Raw genomic sequence first — 15,996 nt, 5'->3', positions numbered from 1 at the left:
CGCGGTGTGGCAGGAGCCCGCCCGTGCGGGCGCGGGGTGGGAGGGAGTGGGAGACTCCCGCACTCACTTTGATGTCCAGATGCAGGACGTGGTGCTGGTGCAGGTAGCAGATCCCCTCCAGGACCTGCCGCATGTAGGACCGGACCTGCGAGAGAGCAGAGGGAAGGTGGGTGCCCCGATATGTGGGGTAGAGGAGGGGGCTGGCTGCAGCTCCCTTTGTAGCCTGGTACAACGAGTGTTACATGTCCCTGGGCTGGGACAGACCCCAGTGTCCCCAGGCTCTCTCCATCCCCCATCCCTTTGACACTCCAGGGTTCACCCACCTCGGACTCGCACACTGAGGGCTTCCTCGCCATCCTGTCCAGCAGCTCCTCCTCGGCGCAGCTGGGCCCCAGTCAAGGAGCACAGAAGCTCCATTCCCCACCATGCCCTGCGCTCTCCTGATGCCCAGCTCCTCCACACCCACTCTGCCCACCTGTCCCCCCCCAGAAGCCTCCCTCCATCCTGCACGCCACGTGCTCCCGGAGCAGTGCCTGAAGGATACAGCTCCATGACCATGATGACGGCGTTCTTCTTCTCAAAGGCGTCGTGGAAGAAGACAATGCGCTCGTGGTCCAGCTGCGAGAGGATGTGCAGCTCCCGGCGCGCTGACTGCTTGGCCTTGGTCCTCCCAGGGACGAACTTGGCTGCAAAGTCCAGGCGGGTGCTCTTCTCCGTCACCCTCCGCAGGTAGGAGAAAGCCCCCCTGCAATGCAGCGATGGGGGCAAGGGAGGGATGAGAAGGTGGTGGAGCAGGAGACCTCCCCTTCCCTGAGACCACAGACCCGGCTTTGCTCCAGCCATCCCAACACCCCTCCCTGAGTCAGCACCAGGGCGTCCAAGCATGGCTGAGAGCAGCCCCAGCCCCAGATCCCATCAGGATCTGGCGTGCCATGGAGCTCAGCCCCAGGGGACAGAGCCCCAGGGTGCAGCCTGGTTCCAGCACCCCTGCCCCTGCGGCACCCAAGGTGCACCCAAGGTACCTCCCGATCTCCTCGTGCACGTCGTAGTAGTCGGTCAGGCGTCGTGCCTTGTGCAGTGCCTCCTCCTCCATGGCGGCATCAGCAGCGGGCTGGGCTGGGGGAAGGAAAGGTGCTGGTGGAGGGCAAGCTGGGCACCCAGGCTCTGCCCCCCGGGGCCGCAGGGCTGGCCGGCCGTACCTGCCCGCACCACCAGCTCTGCCTTGCAGGAGATCTCCCCGGCCAGGTTCTTGGCCGTGCAGGTGTAGACGCCGCTGTCAGGCTTGGTGGCGCCCAGCACCACCAGTGAGCACTCGTTGTCCTCATACACGAAGCTCAGGTGGCTGCTCTCCTCCAGCAGCTGCCCATCCTGGGGGTGGCAGGGACATCAGGGAGGTCCCGTCCCGTCCCCGACCAGCTCCCACCGCCCTTTCCCCGTGGGTGGGGCGTGGGTCACGTCCTGCATCACCACGGGTGAACACAAGCCCAAAGCCCCCATGCAGCAACCCAGGTGAAGCAGTGGGCAGTGTGGGTCTGGGAGGGCTGTGGGTCAGGAAGGGAGTGGCGGGGTCCCAGCCCACCTTGTACCACATGATGTCCGGCAGCGGTTTGCCCTCCACCACCACGGCGAAGCGCGGCGTCTCCCCTTCCTGGGCATCGATGTCCTCCATGATGGACTCAAAGCGTGGTGCCTCTGCCAAGAGACGGGGCATGGGGCACCACGGGGCAGTGCCACTGGCACTGGTGTACGGCTGTGGGGCACCGCAAGGACGTGCCAGCCCATGGCATAGGGGCATGGAGCGCCATGGGGCAGTGCCACCCCACTGTACATGGGAGTGGGACACTACGGGGCAGGCCACCATAGGCACGTTCCTGCAGCACCATGGGGCAGCCACCCACTGGTGTGGGGCACCATGGGGCAGTGCCATTCATGGCACACGGGCACAGGGCGCTGTGGGGTTGCATCTCCCCATTATGTATGGATGTGGGCTACTGCAGGGCAGTGCCACCAGTGACCCCTCTGTGGGGCATTGTGGAGATGTCCCCCATGGCTCTTGGCCACAAAGCACTGTGGGGCAGCGTCACCCCATTAACACATAGGTATGGGACACCCTGCAGCAGTGCCACCCACGGCACATAGCTAAGGGACACCATAGGGCAGTGCCACCCCATGCACATGCTCGTGGGGCACAAGGGACACTTCTGCCCGAGTCAGATCTGGGTACAGGACACCGGGCAGCACCACCAACACGTGGTTCATGGGTTTTCAGCCCCATGGCGCATTGCCACCCTTCAGAGCATCATGCCCATGGCATACGAGCATGGACCGCTGAGGAGCAGTGCCATGGGACAGGGCAGTGCCCCGCGCCCCCCATGGCACACGGGCTTGGAGCACCGTAGGGCGATGCCACGGGGGGAACCTACCTGCGAGGTGGAGGCGGAGGGTGCAGCGGGCAGTGCCGTGGCGGTTGCTCACCTCGCAGGCCAGCGGCCCCACGGCCCCCCGGCCCACGCGCAGCAGCCACAGGCAGTGCTGGTCGTCGTCCGGCATCGTCACCTCGCACGTGCCCTCCTGCTCCCCCAGCACCTGGCCGCCCCTGCGGGCACACCAGCTGCCACCTCACAGCCCCACACGCAGCCCCAGGCCCACCGCCCCATCGACAGCTCCCACCCCACAGCTCCATGGCCGCCTCCTGACCCAAAGGCAGCCCCGGCCCCCACCCCACAGCCCCCACAAACAGCTCGCACACGATTGCCAGCTCTGCCTCGTGAATGGCTCTCAACGTTTAGCACCCCACAGACAGCCCGTCCCCCTAAAAAAGCCCTCCCCCGTGCAGCTCTGCACAGCCCTGGAGGTCACCCTTCGCTCCAGCAAAGGACCCCCACCCACCACAGGCTGCACGGGGAGCTGGTGCAGGAGCCCCTCTTTGTGCACCCTTTGTGTGAGGTGATGCTGGGCGCAGGACACAGCGCCACGTCCTACCTCTTCCAGGTGACAGTGGCCTCCACATGATTGATGGTGATGGTGATGGACGCTGGCTGACCCTCCACCACGTACACCACATCTGGCTTGTCCAGGATGACCGGGGCCTCTTCCAGGTAGGGACCTGCCACACACATTGTCACCACCACCTCCGGACCCCACATCACCCAGCCCTGCAGAGCTTACTACCCCACCGGGGACAGAGACCCCTCCACCACAGCCACCCGTCCCCTCCCTGCTGCCCCTCTCACCCCGGTCCAGGAGCTGCACGGGCCCCACCGGTGGGGATGGCTTGCTGTTGGTCTTGGGGGTGGAGGTGATGACGCGGAAGAGGTACTGGGCACCCTTGGTCAGCCCGTGCACTGTGTAGGTGGTGTCCTGCACACTGGCCACCAGCACCAGCCACTGCATCGTGCCCAGCACTTGCATTTGCACCACGTAGGTCACCGAGTCAGGGTCTGCAGGGGGAGCGGGTCAGCGCAGAACCCCCGGTGTCAGGCTGGCCCGTGCACCCCATCATGTCATTGCCCACCCCCTGCCCACCTCCTGCCCGGCCCCTGCCCAGCCCCAGTCCCCTCACCTATGGCGGTGTCCAGCCACTTGGGCTTGTTCCAGGTCAGCGTGATGGCTCTGCCGGTCACCGAGGCCACGGTGGGGGGCCCGTCTGGTGGGGTCGGCACCACGTCTGCATGGGGAGGCAGGCAGGAGTGTGAACATGGCCACTGCCGCAGCTCCTTGGGGCGTCTGGCTTACACCCGGGGAGATGCGGGCTGGAGGGGACGGATCGGGCCAGCGACCCTCACTGGTTCCCCCGGGGGTCTCAGCCTGGCAGCCCCCGTGGGGCTGGCGCTGCCGGCAAGTCCCACATGGGACCTGGGGGTCCAGGATGGGCCCTGACCCCGCAAGGTAAGGACTGCACAGCTCACCCAGCTTTTCGGTCAGACCTGCTGAGGTCCCCTCCAACCTGAACTGCCCTGTGATCCTACCACTCTAGGACCTTGCTACAGGGCCACCGACCCTCAGCCCTGGGGCACAGCCTGGCAGGGTGGCAGCAAGCGGCCGCGCATCCCCGCTGCTCCTTACCGGTGACGTAGAGGTGCGCGTAGCACGTGGCCTTGCCCACTTTGTTGGCGATGACGCTTTTATAGACGCCAGCATGCGCGTGGCTGACAGCCGTGAACACCAGGCGATGGACATCCTTATCTGGGCGGGGACAGGGGGACACGGGTAAGACCCCGCCAGCCAAGTGGCGCAGAGCTCCCTCGCTGCCTCATGGGGCGTGAAGGTCTGGGGGGTGATGCCTCCTCCTGGGGCGTCCCCCCCCTTCCTCTGCCCTGGGCAGAGGGAGCCCAGGAGGGTGAGGAGGGCAGCGGGGAGCCCTACACTGCATCATCTTGCGGTCGTCGGTGCTGTCGATGCGGGAGCCGTTGTGGAACCAGGTGATGGAGGGGTAGGGCAGCCCAGCCACCTGGCACTCCAGCACGGCCTCCTTCGACTCCACCACATCCAGGTTGTGCAGCGGCTTCAGGAAATCGGGCATGGTGAAGCACTCTGTCTCCGTCTCCGCCTGCTCCGGCTCCTCCGGGATGGATGGCATCTTCTCCAGCTTGGAGCTGCAAAAGCCCGCACACACTCGCGGCGGGAGCATGGTGCCCCCAGCCCAGCCCCCACCCCAGGCTTCGCACAAGCACGTAGACCCCCACATACCCAGGGGGGAGCAAGCAGGGGGGAGGCAGATCCCGGAGACCCCCAACTCTTACATTTGGGAGGCAGCAGACGGCCGCGGCTCCTCCACGTAGAGCTCGGCAGAGCATTCCACATGGCCATGGGGATTCCGGGCAGTCACCGTGTACTGCCCCTCATCCTCGGTGCCCACATGCACGATGACCAGTGAGTGCAGCCCCCTGTCCCGCTGAATCCGCATGTTCTCCCCCTCCTGCACCGGCTGGCCTGCGTGGAGACACACAGCAGCGTCAGCATCAGCATCCCTCCCCCCCCAGCCGGGCACGAGCCCTCGGGTGCAGCCCCCAAGGGAAAGGGGACAGATCTCCCTGCAGGGCCCTAGGCAAGCTCTCTGGGCTTGGGGGTTACCAAAATGGGTCCAGGTGACTGCCGGGGGGGGAGTCCCACTGATCATGCAGTCGAAACGCGCCGTCCGCCCTTCCACCACGTCCACGTCCTCCAGCTTGCGGGTGAAGAGCGGCTGCACGGAGGGCTGCACCGTCAGCCGGGCGCTGCAGGTCAGCTCGTCTGCAGGGAGAGCGGGCAGGGGTGAGCCCCGCGCGGCACGCATGTGGGCAGGGCCGGAGGCAGCCCGCGACCCCCGGCCGCAGCCCCAGCAGCCAAGGTGGCTGTAGCTGGGTGTGCTGGGTGCCAGGCTCTACCCCTGCAGCGGGCAGGGTGGGTGCGCATGGGTGCAAGGTCCCCGTGCCCCGGGCTGGGGCTCTGCCCGCAGCGGAGAGCCGCTTTCCTCCCCTCGCAGCAGCGCAGATGCCAGCAGCAAGACGGGGCTGGAGGATGCCCCGTCCTCCCCTTCGGGCAAGGGGTCCCTTGGGGACAGGGCGGTGACACCGAAGCAGGCAGCGCCAGCTCATGCTGCACCCAGGGGCAGCACTGGCACCGGCGCAGGCTGGATGAGGGGGTTTGCAGCAGGGACCACTTCGCAGTGATGGTGTCATCATCCACCCCGGGCAGGGACTGACACCGTGCTCAGGCACAGCCTCACCCCCCTGCACGCAAAACTTCTGCTGCCCTCAGATCCCTCCAGGCACGCAGCCTTCTCCAGGGAGAATGATGCCGGTGCCCCCTGCACCCATCGCAGCCTGGGTTACTGCCGAGAGGCTGCCCGGGCGGGCTGGGGAGTGGGAAAGCCACCCTTGTCCGTGCCCCGCTGTGGGGACAGAGGCTGTGTACAGCATGCACAGGCACAGGGGGTGTCGGGCGCACGGGACAGTAGCTGAGTCCTGCTGCTCTTCCTCGGTTCCCACTAGTGATGGCTTGGTGGGAGCGAGTGGGCAGCCCTGACCCCCTGCCAGTTGACCCTGCCACCTCCCAGGCCAGCAGAGACGGGTCAGTACCGCAGCTGGGTGCCCGGAGGCTCTGGAGCCGGGGGACAGGAACAGCTGGGCTCCAGGGCTGCATCCAGTCAGTACAGGCATGGTGCAAATGCATCTCCCCACGTTCCTGGGAGCTGCATGCATGGCAACGGAGGAGCTGAGTGGGACATGGCTGTGGGGCTCGGGGTGCTGGAGCCTGAGGACTGATGCTCACCAGGTTTCCCAGCTGGGGAAAGCTCCCCGATTCCTGGGGCAGCAACCGCTCCCTGTCCCCCACCTCCAGCGCTCACAGCTACCTCCCAGGCATCCAGAGCCCCCCTAGGGCCAAGACCCGAGCGAGCCCCCCTCCCCGGGGGGGAGCTGCTTGACCACCGCTTACCTTTGGCCGTGCTGAGCTTGCAGGTGTAGATCCCGCTGTCGTCCTCGTGCACGGAGGTGAGCAGCAGCTTGCACTTGCGCCCGTCAAAATGCATCTTGCATTTGAGCAGGGCGGGCTGGAGCAGCCGGCCCCGGGACAGCCAGTCCACGTCCATGTCTGGCGGGCCAGCCACCAGGCACTCAAACAGTGCCAGCTCCCCCGCCCCGACCACCACGTCCTGGAGGGGAACCACGACGGCCAGGGACTGGCACTCGGGGCGAGCTGCCCGGGACCGGGGGAGAGAGAGAGAGAGAGAAAGAGAGACGCGTCTCAGCAACTGAAAAGCAACCATGAGAGGTGGCGGGGATGGAGGGGGAACACGTGCGGGGCAGGGGGTGCATGCGGGGACGGGTGGGGGGAGAGGAAGGGCGGCGAGATGTGGGAAGCGGAGCTGAGCAGGGGAGGGGGCCGGGGGGGTGAGGGGAGGTGTCCGTGCCAGGAACACACCACACAGCGCTTTACCAAACAGATTTTATTAGAGCTACAAAAAAAAAAAAAAAAAAGTGACGGCCTCGCAGCCCACCCCAACCCCCGTCGAGCCCCCTCCCCGAGGAGAAGAGGCCCGGAGCTAGGGGGTGCTCTGGGCAGACCCCAAGCCCTGGGGCTGCGAGGGACTTCTGGCAGTGGCCAGGTGGGGGGCCGCCGCGAAGCCAAAGGGGCCGACGCTCTCCCTCCCAGCTGCGGCTGGGGCAGGGTGCTTCTCTGCGGGGGTCCCCGGGGTCTCCTGTCCCCCATGCTCCGAGGTGACCATTACAGAGCCTGCCACCGCGCCGCAGCCCCTTCCCTACAGCCCCGGCCGGCACGGCGGCGACCGTGGGGCTCGGCTCCCTGCTCCCCTTCCCTGGGCAGCGAAGGGAGGAGCGGCAGGACACGCAGACAGGGACAAACGGACGGAGCAAGAGACAAGACAGCATCATACTGCCACCCTGGCCCGGCTGAGGGGGTGCCTGGCGCTCCCCCGCCGCTCCCCCCCGCCCCGCCTTGGTTACAGCTCCCCCGGCCATCCGGCAAGCCCCTGCCCGTGGTCGAGGGCCCACGCGTCCCCGCGGTGCGTCCAGGACGAGGCGGCGGATGGAGCAGAAGGTAATAACACAAGGTGAGGTCCACTGCCTAAGAGGTGTCCAACTAAGAGCCCCGCGGCCGCGGCTCTGAGAGATGCACCCCCTTATCGTACTCCCCCTGCGTACAGACAAAAACCGCAGTCAGCAAGCGCAAGGGTTAGTGCAGCAGCAACGGGGCCAGCACGCACGCACACGCCAGCGCCGGCACGAGGGGTGCGAGCACACGTCAAGGCACGGAGCCGCCCGCCGAGCCCCCCGAGAGGGGCCGGGGCTTGGGCTGTCGCCCCTGCAGCCCGGCTCCTGCCAGCCGTGGGGCACAGGACTGGCTCCCGCTCCCACCCCCGTGCCGCCGCTCTGTGCCGGAGGCTGGGAGAGGGGTCCCGGCAGGGTACAAGCAGTGCAGCCAAGGCCGGGGTGGTGTGGGCGCAGCCCGGGGGGCTCAGGCAGCCATCAGCGGGGAGGGCTGGGGGGAGCAGGGCACACACAGCAAAGGGCAAGAGGAGGGAGGCAGCATCACTTGTCCCTGCAGGATCCTTCCCTGGCCTCCCTCGGGGGACGCCAGGCAGAGCCTGGCCCTCAGTCCCAAGCCACCCCACCCCGTTTGCACACATCTATTGGGGTCCTAGGAGGACCACAGCAGGGCTGGGGTGGGACAGCAAGGGAAGAGAGCTGGACAGCCCAGTCCTACGCATATGGGCTATCACTGGAAATGGGCAAGGGGAGGACCTCTCCAAGCTGCCCTGTTCCTGGCAGACAGCTTGCAGGCTGCCTGGAGCAGGGAGGGAGGGAGCTGTCAGCATGGCAGAGCTGGGGGACATGTCCCCTGCAGGGCCACCAAGGGCAAAAGCCCTCCCTGCACAGCCACAGGCAGCACCTGGCCCCAGCAGCAAGTACGTGGGGGGACGGGGGGCGAAGCTGGGCTGCAGGGAGCAGCGGGCTCCAGAGCAGCAGCAGGGGCCCTGGCACAGCTGGGCGGCAGGACCCAGGGCCGTGGGACGGCACATCTGGACAGGGCAGCAGGGCAGCCTGCCTTCTGCTGCAGAGCCAGGCTCCGCAGGCAGCCCCAGCCACGCAGCTCCGCTTCCATTCCTCCAGCTTGCGCCTGTCGGCGCTGCGGCAGGGAAGGGCAGGCTGCCTCGGCCCCTTCTCCGGTGGCATCGCCGAGGCGGGGTCCGCAGCAGCCCCTTCCCCACACAGCTCATGCAGGGCACTGGAGCCAGCCGGCCCCTCCGCGCCTGGGGAGCTTTACCTCTGACCTCCAGCTTGGCCTCGCACTGTTTGGTGCCGTACTCGTTGACAGCCTTGCAGGTGTAGAAGCCGGTGTCAGCACGCTCCGCCGCCAGGATGTGCAGCGTGAAGAGCCCCCGTGCCCCCTCCGCCTCCTCCGCGTGGTGCCGGCGGCCGTACTTCACCGGCTGCCGGTTCCTCAGCCTGTGCAGGACACGGGCAGATTGGCATGGTCACACTTGGCCCCGCACGCCCAGCCTGGCTGTCCCCAAAAGCCCCCCTCTCCTCCACCTCCAACCCTGTGTGGGGCCAGAGCTCCAAGCTGGCCATCCACAAACGGGGAGGTCACGGTGCCCGTCCCCTCCTTCCCTGCCCAGCTGTGACCCAGAGAGCACCGGGACTCACCAGTAAATGATGGGCTTGGGCTCCCCGCGGACACGGACGCGCATGCTGACATCCTGGCCCTCCAGCACCGACTGGTCCGACAGGGACAGCTGGGGAAGCAGGGGTCAGCGAGCAGCGAGCACCCACCTGCACCCAGGGCCACGCATCCCCACCACTGCACCCCCGGGCCATGAGTTCCCCACCACAACGGCAGCCTTGGAGCAGCGCAGGCTGCTAGGGAGGCTGGTGGTGTGCAGGCTGCCCGCGTTCTGGGAGCACCCCCAGATCAGGAGGTAGGAAGGCCTGGCTCTCCTGTCACTGGGGACCGCGGGGCTGCAGTAACAGAGCACTGCTCCCCTTCTGCCAGGTCCCAGGGAGGTTACCAGCTCACCTCAAAGGTGGGTGCAGCCTTGAAGGTGCTCTCTGGGGAGCCGTGGGCAGCCCCGTGCTCGGCTCTGGGTTGCAGCTTCATGGCTGGTCGGTGCTGGGGGGTGCCGGACTCAGGGAACTCTTCCAGGGGACTCAGGTACTCCTCGTCTGAGGTGATGGGGCTGGCCTGGCCCAGGGCGGGTGCCACGTTCCCATGCCGCTCCACGATGGGGGCTAGCACAGGAGAGGCCGGATAAGCAGCCGGCAGCAGCTGGAGCTGGGCAGGGGGGTCAGGGCACCCTTCCCCACCACCTCGCACCTCAGGGGTGCCCGGGGACCCCCATCCCACGCCACATCCCAGTTCAGCCGCAGCCAGCAGTGAAGGGGTGCGGGGCCGCGGCGGGGGAGGGGGTGACAAGCACTCCACGGGACGATAAGGGATGCGATATCGCGCAAGGCAGGCGACAGCAGGGCTCAAGTGGCTCTTACGCAGCGGCCCGCTCTCCCATTCTTAAGCCGCCCGGATTCCCGGGATGGCTGCCCCTGCCCCGAGCCGGCGAGGGCTGAAGGTGACATTGGCAGCTGCGCTCCCCCCTGCACCGCCTGCCCGCCGGGGAGCTGGACCCGGCCCTCACACCCCCCCCCCCTTACGGGGGGGAGGCGGGCGGGCTGCCCGGTGCGGGGCGAGGGCTGTGCCCCCCCTCCCTCCCCCGCGATGCCCGCAGGTAGCCCCAGCGCGGAGAGTCGGAGGAAGCGGGGGGGACCCCCGGTTCCCCCCCGCCCGCCCTCCCGCATCTCCTCCCACCGCCCCCCGCACTCACCGGGGGGCGCGGCCCCGGCAGCCCCCGCCCCGAGCCGAGTCGGGCCGGGCCGGGCCGCACCGCCGAGCTGCCGCTGCCGGGGCCGGTGCGGCGGTACCGGGAGCTCCTCCAGCCCGCAGAGCCGCCGGCCCGCTCTGAGCCCTCCCCGCCCGGCCCCCGGGGCTGGGCCAGCAGCGCGGGGGAGGGCCCGCCGCCGGGCCGGGGGCTGCCGGGCCCCTGCCCGGCCCCCCGCCGCTCTGACCCCGCTGCTGCCCCCGGGGCGCACAGCGCGGGGGGGTCTGGGGTGCTTCCATCCCCCAGAGCGGCTCCCCGAGGGATGGGGAGCGCCTCGGGGCTGCGGCGGGCTGGGGACCCCCCGGCTAGCAGCTTGGTGGGCAGACTGGCTATGCCCCGCTCGTGGGGCAGGGGTACCCCCGCAATTTGCGGGTTGGAGGGCAGGGGTGCCCCCACGGTTTGCGGGTCGGGGGGCAGGGGTACCAGCCCTTGCTGGGCGCCGGGGGGATGCTCACAGCCCGACCCCGCTCCCCGCGACGGCGGGATCCCTCCGCGCTTGCCGGGAGGGCGGGCAGCCGCGCCGGTTCAGACAGAGCCTTGTAGGGTAAGGAAGCCGGTTTCTCCCCAGTGGCAGCAGCGGCCGAGCTGGCAGCCGGCCCGGCCCGGCCCGGCCCGCCCTCCCGGCGCCCTCCCCGCTGCCCCCGCCGCTCTCACCGGGCCGAACGCTGAGGATGGCACTGCAGCAGCTCGCCCCCACCTCGTTGGCCGCCGTGACGGTGTAGAGACCGGCGTCGGCTACCCGGGCGCTCCGGACAAGCAGGGTATGCCGCTCGCCCTCAGCCTTGATGGGCCGCGTCGTGCTGCTCCGCAGAGGCACCCCGTCCTTCCTCCACGACACTGCCGGCAGAGGCGGGGGTCACTCGTGGGTGGGGGAGACCGGGCTCCCCCGGGGGTCTGCGCAGGGCCCCGGTGAGGCCAGGCGCTCCCCTGCCTGAGGGTGGGGACCCCTTCGCCGCGGGGAGCAGCCCCGGGTTCCCCACGGCCCCCCCCCATCTGATTCCTGGCGTCCTCCTGCTCTCCAGTGGAATCGAAGCCGCTTCGCTTCTCCCCGGCTCTGGCCGCTCCTGCCCACCTCCTGGCTACCGCACGCCTGGAGCCCGTCATCCCTGGGCTGGGCACCGGGGCTCTGCCCCCGGGAAACCACCCGAGCTGTCCCAACAGCAGCCCGGAGCATCACCCGTCCCTGCCCAGGCAGTGCTCAGCGGCCCCTCTCCCGCTCTCCCAACAGCCCAGCCCAGCGCGGGGCAACGGCGGACACCCTGCCCTCCGCACCCTGCCCTCCGCACCCTGCCCAAGCTCTTCACCTCCGCCTGGAGCGAGGCAGGGCGAAAGGGGTGCTCCCGGGGTGGGCACATCACCTCCCCGAGACACCCAGCTCCAGGCTGCATGTCCCACGCTGCACAGCCGAGGTGGCCCCAAGGGGTGGTTCAGTGGGTGGCATGTGGACATGCAGAGAGACCCTCTGCTGTGCTCGCACCCTGACTCCCCCCCCAGCCCCGTGGTCACTCACCTTCTGGCTGGGGGTTGGCCGTGACGATGCACTTCAGCAGCACCTCCGTCCCCACGGGCACCGCCATGTCCTGGATGGGGATCTCAAAGATGGGGGCTTCCAGGGGGTCTTCCCCCGCTGAGACATAGGAGTCATCGGAGGACTCTGGACAGAGAGAGACAGGCCCCGAGGCTGTCAGCGGTGGGGAGTGAGCGGGTCCCCTGCCACGCTGGGCTGCATGCAGGCAGAGCAGGGGCCTCGCAACCCTCTGCCCATCCCTGCCACCACATGCCCCACACCCTCACTGGGGCATTAGCAGGTCCCTGGGCCGTGCAATGGAGGAATGGGCCACATCAGGGGCCACCAAGGCACAGTGCCTGCAGTGGAACAAGGCAGGGGACGACGGGGCGGGGAGCGTACAGCCTGCTGCACATCCCCATACAGCAGGAGGGATGAGGCGGCAGCGGGGTGTGGAAGGAGGAGAGTTGTACGGCCCACCGCAGCCCCCTCTCCGAGCTCCCCCCAGCCCCCCACGGGGTGCTGGCTGCTCTGCCCCGCCACATCAGCATCAGCCTCCCGGCTCCCTCCCCTCCCACGGCCCCAGCACATGGGCAAAGGTCCTGGGGCTGCGCCTGGAGCAGAGCCTGGAAGGAGTTCCTGGTCTGGGTCCAGTCTGGTCTTGCCCCCGCGTGCCGGGCACCTCTCCCCTGGGCAAGCCACCGCAGCATCCCCGGGGAGTGCCTGGGCTGCACACCCTGCCCAGACCACCCAGCACGGCCCAGCCAGGACAAGCTGCAATGGGTGCCCTGTGCCCCGGGAGACCGGACCAGCCCGGGGCTGGGTGCCAGAGCTCAGCACCCTGCGTCCTTCCCCTGCCAGGCAGGAGGGATGGAGATGTCAGCAATGGCCAGCAAACTGGTACCCAGGCCGGTCTGTCTTAATGGTACTGGTTGGTGCCAGCATCCCCAACCCCCAGAGCTGTGGCCCCGCACCCCACCTGTGTGCTCTCTGGCACAGCCTGGGCTCCCCACATCTCCCAGGGGTAGGCTGGGGGTCCCCCATCCCGCTCAGGGGCCGGCTGGGCCAGCTCTGTGCCCGCACGAGGACAGAAAACCATGCCCCTACCTAGCTCCGGAGAGGTGGGCCTGGCTCGGCGCCCCTTCCCCTTGCTCCGCGTGCTTCTGCCTTCTTGAGCCGTCCGGCCACTCTCTTTCTTCTCTGACACTTTCATCTGCCTTCTCTCCACCTCCCTGCCCGCGCCGTGCTGCCCTGCCCAGCTCCTCTCCAGCCGAGCCTCCTGCTCCATCCCCGGCTTCGCCCAGGGCAGGAACCGGACCTCCGCGGGCACCTCCGGCCGCCGGTACAGCCCGTGGGGCACGGCCAGCCGGGCGGCCAGGGCTTCGCTCACTGCCCCAGGGGCACGGGCCCTACCGGCAGGACCCCCGTCCGGGCACGGGCTGCCTTCGGTGGGATCTGCCTGCGAAAGGGCCACCCGTCCCTGCGGGGTGGCTTGCGCTAACGGCCACTGCTCCTTCTTCTTTACTTCCCCGGTGCCTTCTTGCTGTGGACCCTTCCTGGCGCCCGCATCCTCTGCCTGGGTGGGCTGGCCAGCCGCCCCGCCGCCCCGCACCGGGGCTTTCCTCCCGTGCTGCCCCCCCAGCTCCCCGTCGGGTCCCACCAGCGCCACGCTGGAAAGCGCTAGGTGCTGGATAACGTGTGTGCTCTCCGCCGGCGCCAAGCTCTTCGGCAGAGGTGCCTTGCGCCCACTGGCACCCTGCGAGGAGGGAGTGCGGGGGGCACGGGGGGCGGCAGGCTCGACAGCCACAGGGGGCGAGGGTGCCGGGGGCAGCCCAGCTTTGCACAGCTCCTGGGAGCGCCGCAGCTGCTGCTTGGAGACCGTCCGCTTGATGCGGGTCAGCTCCTCCGCAAATTTGTGCTCAATGGCGTAGACGCGGCCGGCGAACTTGCCCCGCTCGTCGAAGGACGCGGCTTTCTGCCGGAAGGCCAAACGCCGGCACGCTGCCGTGCCGCCCGGCTCCCAGCGGCTGCCTTCCCCCACGTCCTCCCGCGAGCTGCCCGGAGTGCTGGCACGGCGCGAGCCGGGGTGGTCGAAGGAGCGCGTCTTGCGCAGGGGCAGGCAGGGGTGCGTGGGGAAGGGGCTCTCTGTCTGCTCCAGGCTCCGCCGCCGCTCCTCGAAGTACTGCAGCCTCTCGAAGATCTTGGAGCCGGAGCGCACCAGCTTGGGGGATGCCCGGACAGAGATGCGTCCAGAGACGTCACTCATGGGTGTCTGGGGACGGGAGTCTTGCGTGCTGCCCTGCGAGTACCCCGAGGACTTGGGCTTCTTGATCTTCTCCTCGTACTCCTCGGGGACGGTGTCCTGGTACTCGGCCGGCACCGAGGACTTCTTGCGGGGGGTTACGGGTGTGAAGGAGGGGACACCAGGGCCACGGGCGGCAGGCTGGGACGCAGCGCCAGCAGGCGACGGTGGGCACGGGCCACCATGGGGAGACGGTGAGCGGAGGATGGGTGGCTTGGCAGTCAGTGGCAGGGCAGCAGGGGACCTTGGGGGCTCGGCGCCGGGCTTCGGAGAGACGGGGGGGTCATCTCTCCGGTAGCCCCCCTGGGGGATGCTGCTGCAAGGGGAGAGACAGGAGAGCGGTTCAGAGCCCACCCTCACCTCCTGGCTGCATCCCCGCTCCCAGCGTGCACCACAGTGCCCAATGGAGCACAGCAAGGGGGGCAGGCAGCCAGGCCACCCCTGGGACCGGGGATCCTCGAGGGGCTCTGACGAGGGCATCTGACCACCATGAGACCACCGGGAGCTGGCTGGGTTGGGTGAGGGTCCCGGGCTGCTGTGGCACAGCAGTGTCCCCTTGCCCAGGGCTACCTGTGTGGGACAGCGGGGCGATGCTGGGATACCCAGTGAGTCCCCTCCCTGGGGCCTCCATGCGGAGAGGACCCGGGGCTGGGGGGTGCTCCCGTTTGCTGGGGTGTCCCAGCGTGCCGGGGCAGTGCGGCACAGGGCAGGTCTTCCACAAGGTGGGAGGGGTCCCTGAGGCTACAACCACCCCCCATGCACATGCTGCTGCAGGCATGTCCCCCCACCCCGTTGCCCTCAGAGCATCGTGGCAATTGCGGTGCAGAAATCATAAGGTGGAGATGAAGTTCTGGTGGAACAAGCAGCCTCAAACGAAAAAGGGCAGGATGGAAGTCAAAGGAGCAGGCCTGCAGGGATGGGGATCAAAGGTGGTGGGGAGGGACAGGGGGCTCTGAGCACGTCAGCGGCTCCTGGGCAGGCAGCTTGTGTCCCAGTGGGTGTCCCAGGCTGCCCTGCACCCCCAGGTCCCCACAACCCACGCTCTGTGCAGAGCCCCCATGGCTGAGAGGGACAGGGGACACCGCTGGCACAGCCAGCGGGTGGGATGCTGCAGCTCGTGCAGCGGTGCAGGGCTTGTCCCCAGCCCCAACCTGGCCACAGCAGAAAGGGATCCCACTCCACGTCCCCCTGCCTCACCCAAGGAGCTGTACCCCCCCCCAGCCCAGGTTGCTCCCACCTCCTCACCAGGAACAGGCTGCCTACTGCTCAGAGCTCCCGTTCCTCACCCGGGCACGGCGAAGGCGAAGAAAGCCCAGGTGGAGGGGAGGAGATGGCTGCGGCGGTTGGAAGGAGATGGCCCCAGCGCGATGTCCCCTCCACGCGCGTCCCCCGGCTACTTACACGTGGAGCGAGAGCGCCCATCCTCGGTACAGGCTGAAGGCGCTGCCATACGGGTCGCTGGCCACCGAAAGGCTATCCTCCGACCCCCAGCTTGTGCCCACCAGATTAGCCCGTGACGCCCGCACCAGCGGCTCCACACCCAGGTGCCGGACCTCGGCGCCGCGCCCAGGGGCCGGCGTGTTTGCTTGCCTTGGGGTTCCCTGCGGCTGCTGCCGGGCAGCGGGGCGGAGGTAGGGTCCCCGTGTGGGGAGGCTGGCGTCCATCTCCTTCTCCACCACGGTCTGCTGGCTGCCCGACCAGCTGGAGCGCTCCTCCGCCTGCGACAGGGCCAGCACCGAGGTTGGAGTCGTGTTCATGGAGGCGTCCACCAGGGTGTCGGACCCACCTGGAAGGAGAGACGTGAGCCGACACCGG

At 68.5% G+C, this 15,996-nt stretch overlaps 1 protein-coding gene across 6 annotated transcripts in view; it reads right to left on the bottom strand.

Annotated features, from left to right (window-relative positions):
- The window catches only part of SPEG (striated muscle enriched protein kinase), a 38,487-nt gene that overhangs the window by 8,736 nt on the left and 13,755 nt on the right, over positions 1-15,996 (bottom strand). For 3 of the 6 annotated variants that reach the window (XM_075429774.1, XM_075429778.1, XM_075429780.1), the window contains 22 exons: positions 15,583-15,967; positions 12,987-14,497; positions 11,883-12,026; positions 11,027-11,209; positions 9,520-9,731; positions 9,150-9,238; positions 8,767-8,948; positions 6,418-6,678; positions 5,074-5,232; positions 4,743-4,932; positions 4,366-4,595; positions 4,066-4,185; positions 3,563-3,667; positions 3,234-3,440; positions 2,983-3,106; positions 2,424-2,596; positions 1,580-1,692; positions 1,200-1,368; positions 1,023-1,116; positions 545-745; positions 324-384; positions 68-145 (listed from right to left, as the gene is read on the bottom strand). In XM_075429774.1, the coding sequence (XP_075285889.1) occupies positions 68-145; positions 324-384; positions 545-745; positions 1,023-1,116; positions 1,200-1,368; positions 1,580-1,692; positions 2,424-2,596; positions 2,983-3,106; positions 3,234-3,440; positions 3,563-3,667; positions 4,066-4,185; positions 4,366-4,595; positions 4,743-4,932; positions 5,074-5,232; positions 6,418-6,678; positions 8,767-8,948; positions 9,150-9,238; positions 9,520-9,731; positions 11,027-11,209; positions 11,883-12,026; positions 12,987-14,497; positions 15,583-15,967 (4,991 nt within the window). The remainder of the gene's footprint in view (positions 1-67; positions 146-323; positions 385-544; positions 746-1,022; positions 1,117-1,199; positions 1,369-1,579; positions 1,693-2,423; positions 2,597-2,982; positions 3,107-3,233; positions 3,441-3,562; positions 3,668-4,065; positions 4,186-4,365; positions 4,596-4,742; positions 4,933-5,073; positions 5,233-6,417; positions 6,679-8,766; positions 8,949-9,149; positions 9,239-9,519; positions 9,732-11,026; positions 11,210-11,882; positions 12,027-12,986; positions 14,498-15,582; positions 15,968-15,996) is intronic. The other 3 variants (XM_075429775.1, XM_075429776.1, XM_075429777.1) reach the window with 3 other exon arrangements.

Source organism: Opisthocomus hoazin, chromosome 9, assembly GCF_030867145.1.
Source record: "Opisthocomus hoazin isolate bOpiHoa1 chromosome 9, bOpiHoa1.hap1, whole genome shotgun sequence".
Classification (NCBI taxonomy): Eukaryota; Metazoa; Chordata; class Aves; order Opisthocomiformes; family Opisthocomidae; genus Opisthocomus; species Opisthocomus hoazin.
The sequence above is the reverse complement of the archived record's forward strand: the minus strand, read 5'-3'. Positions and strand labels throughout refer to the sequence as shown.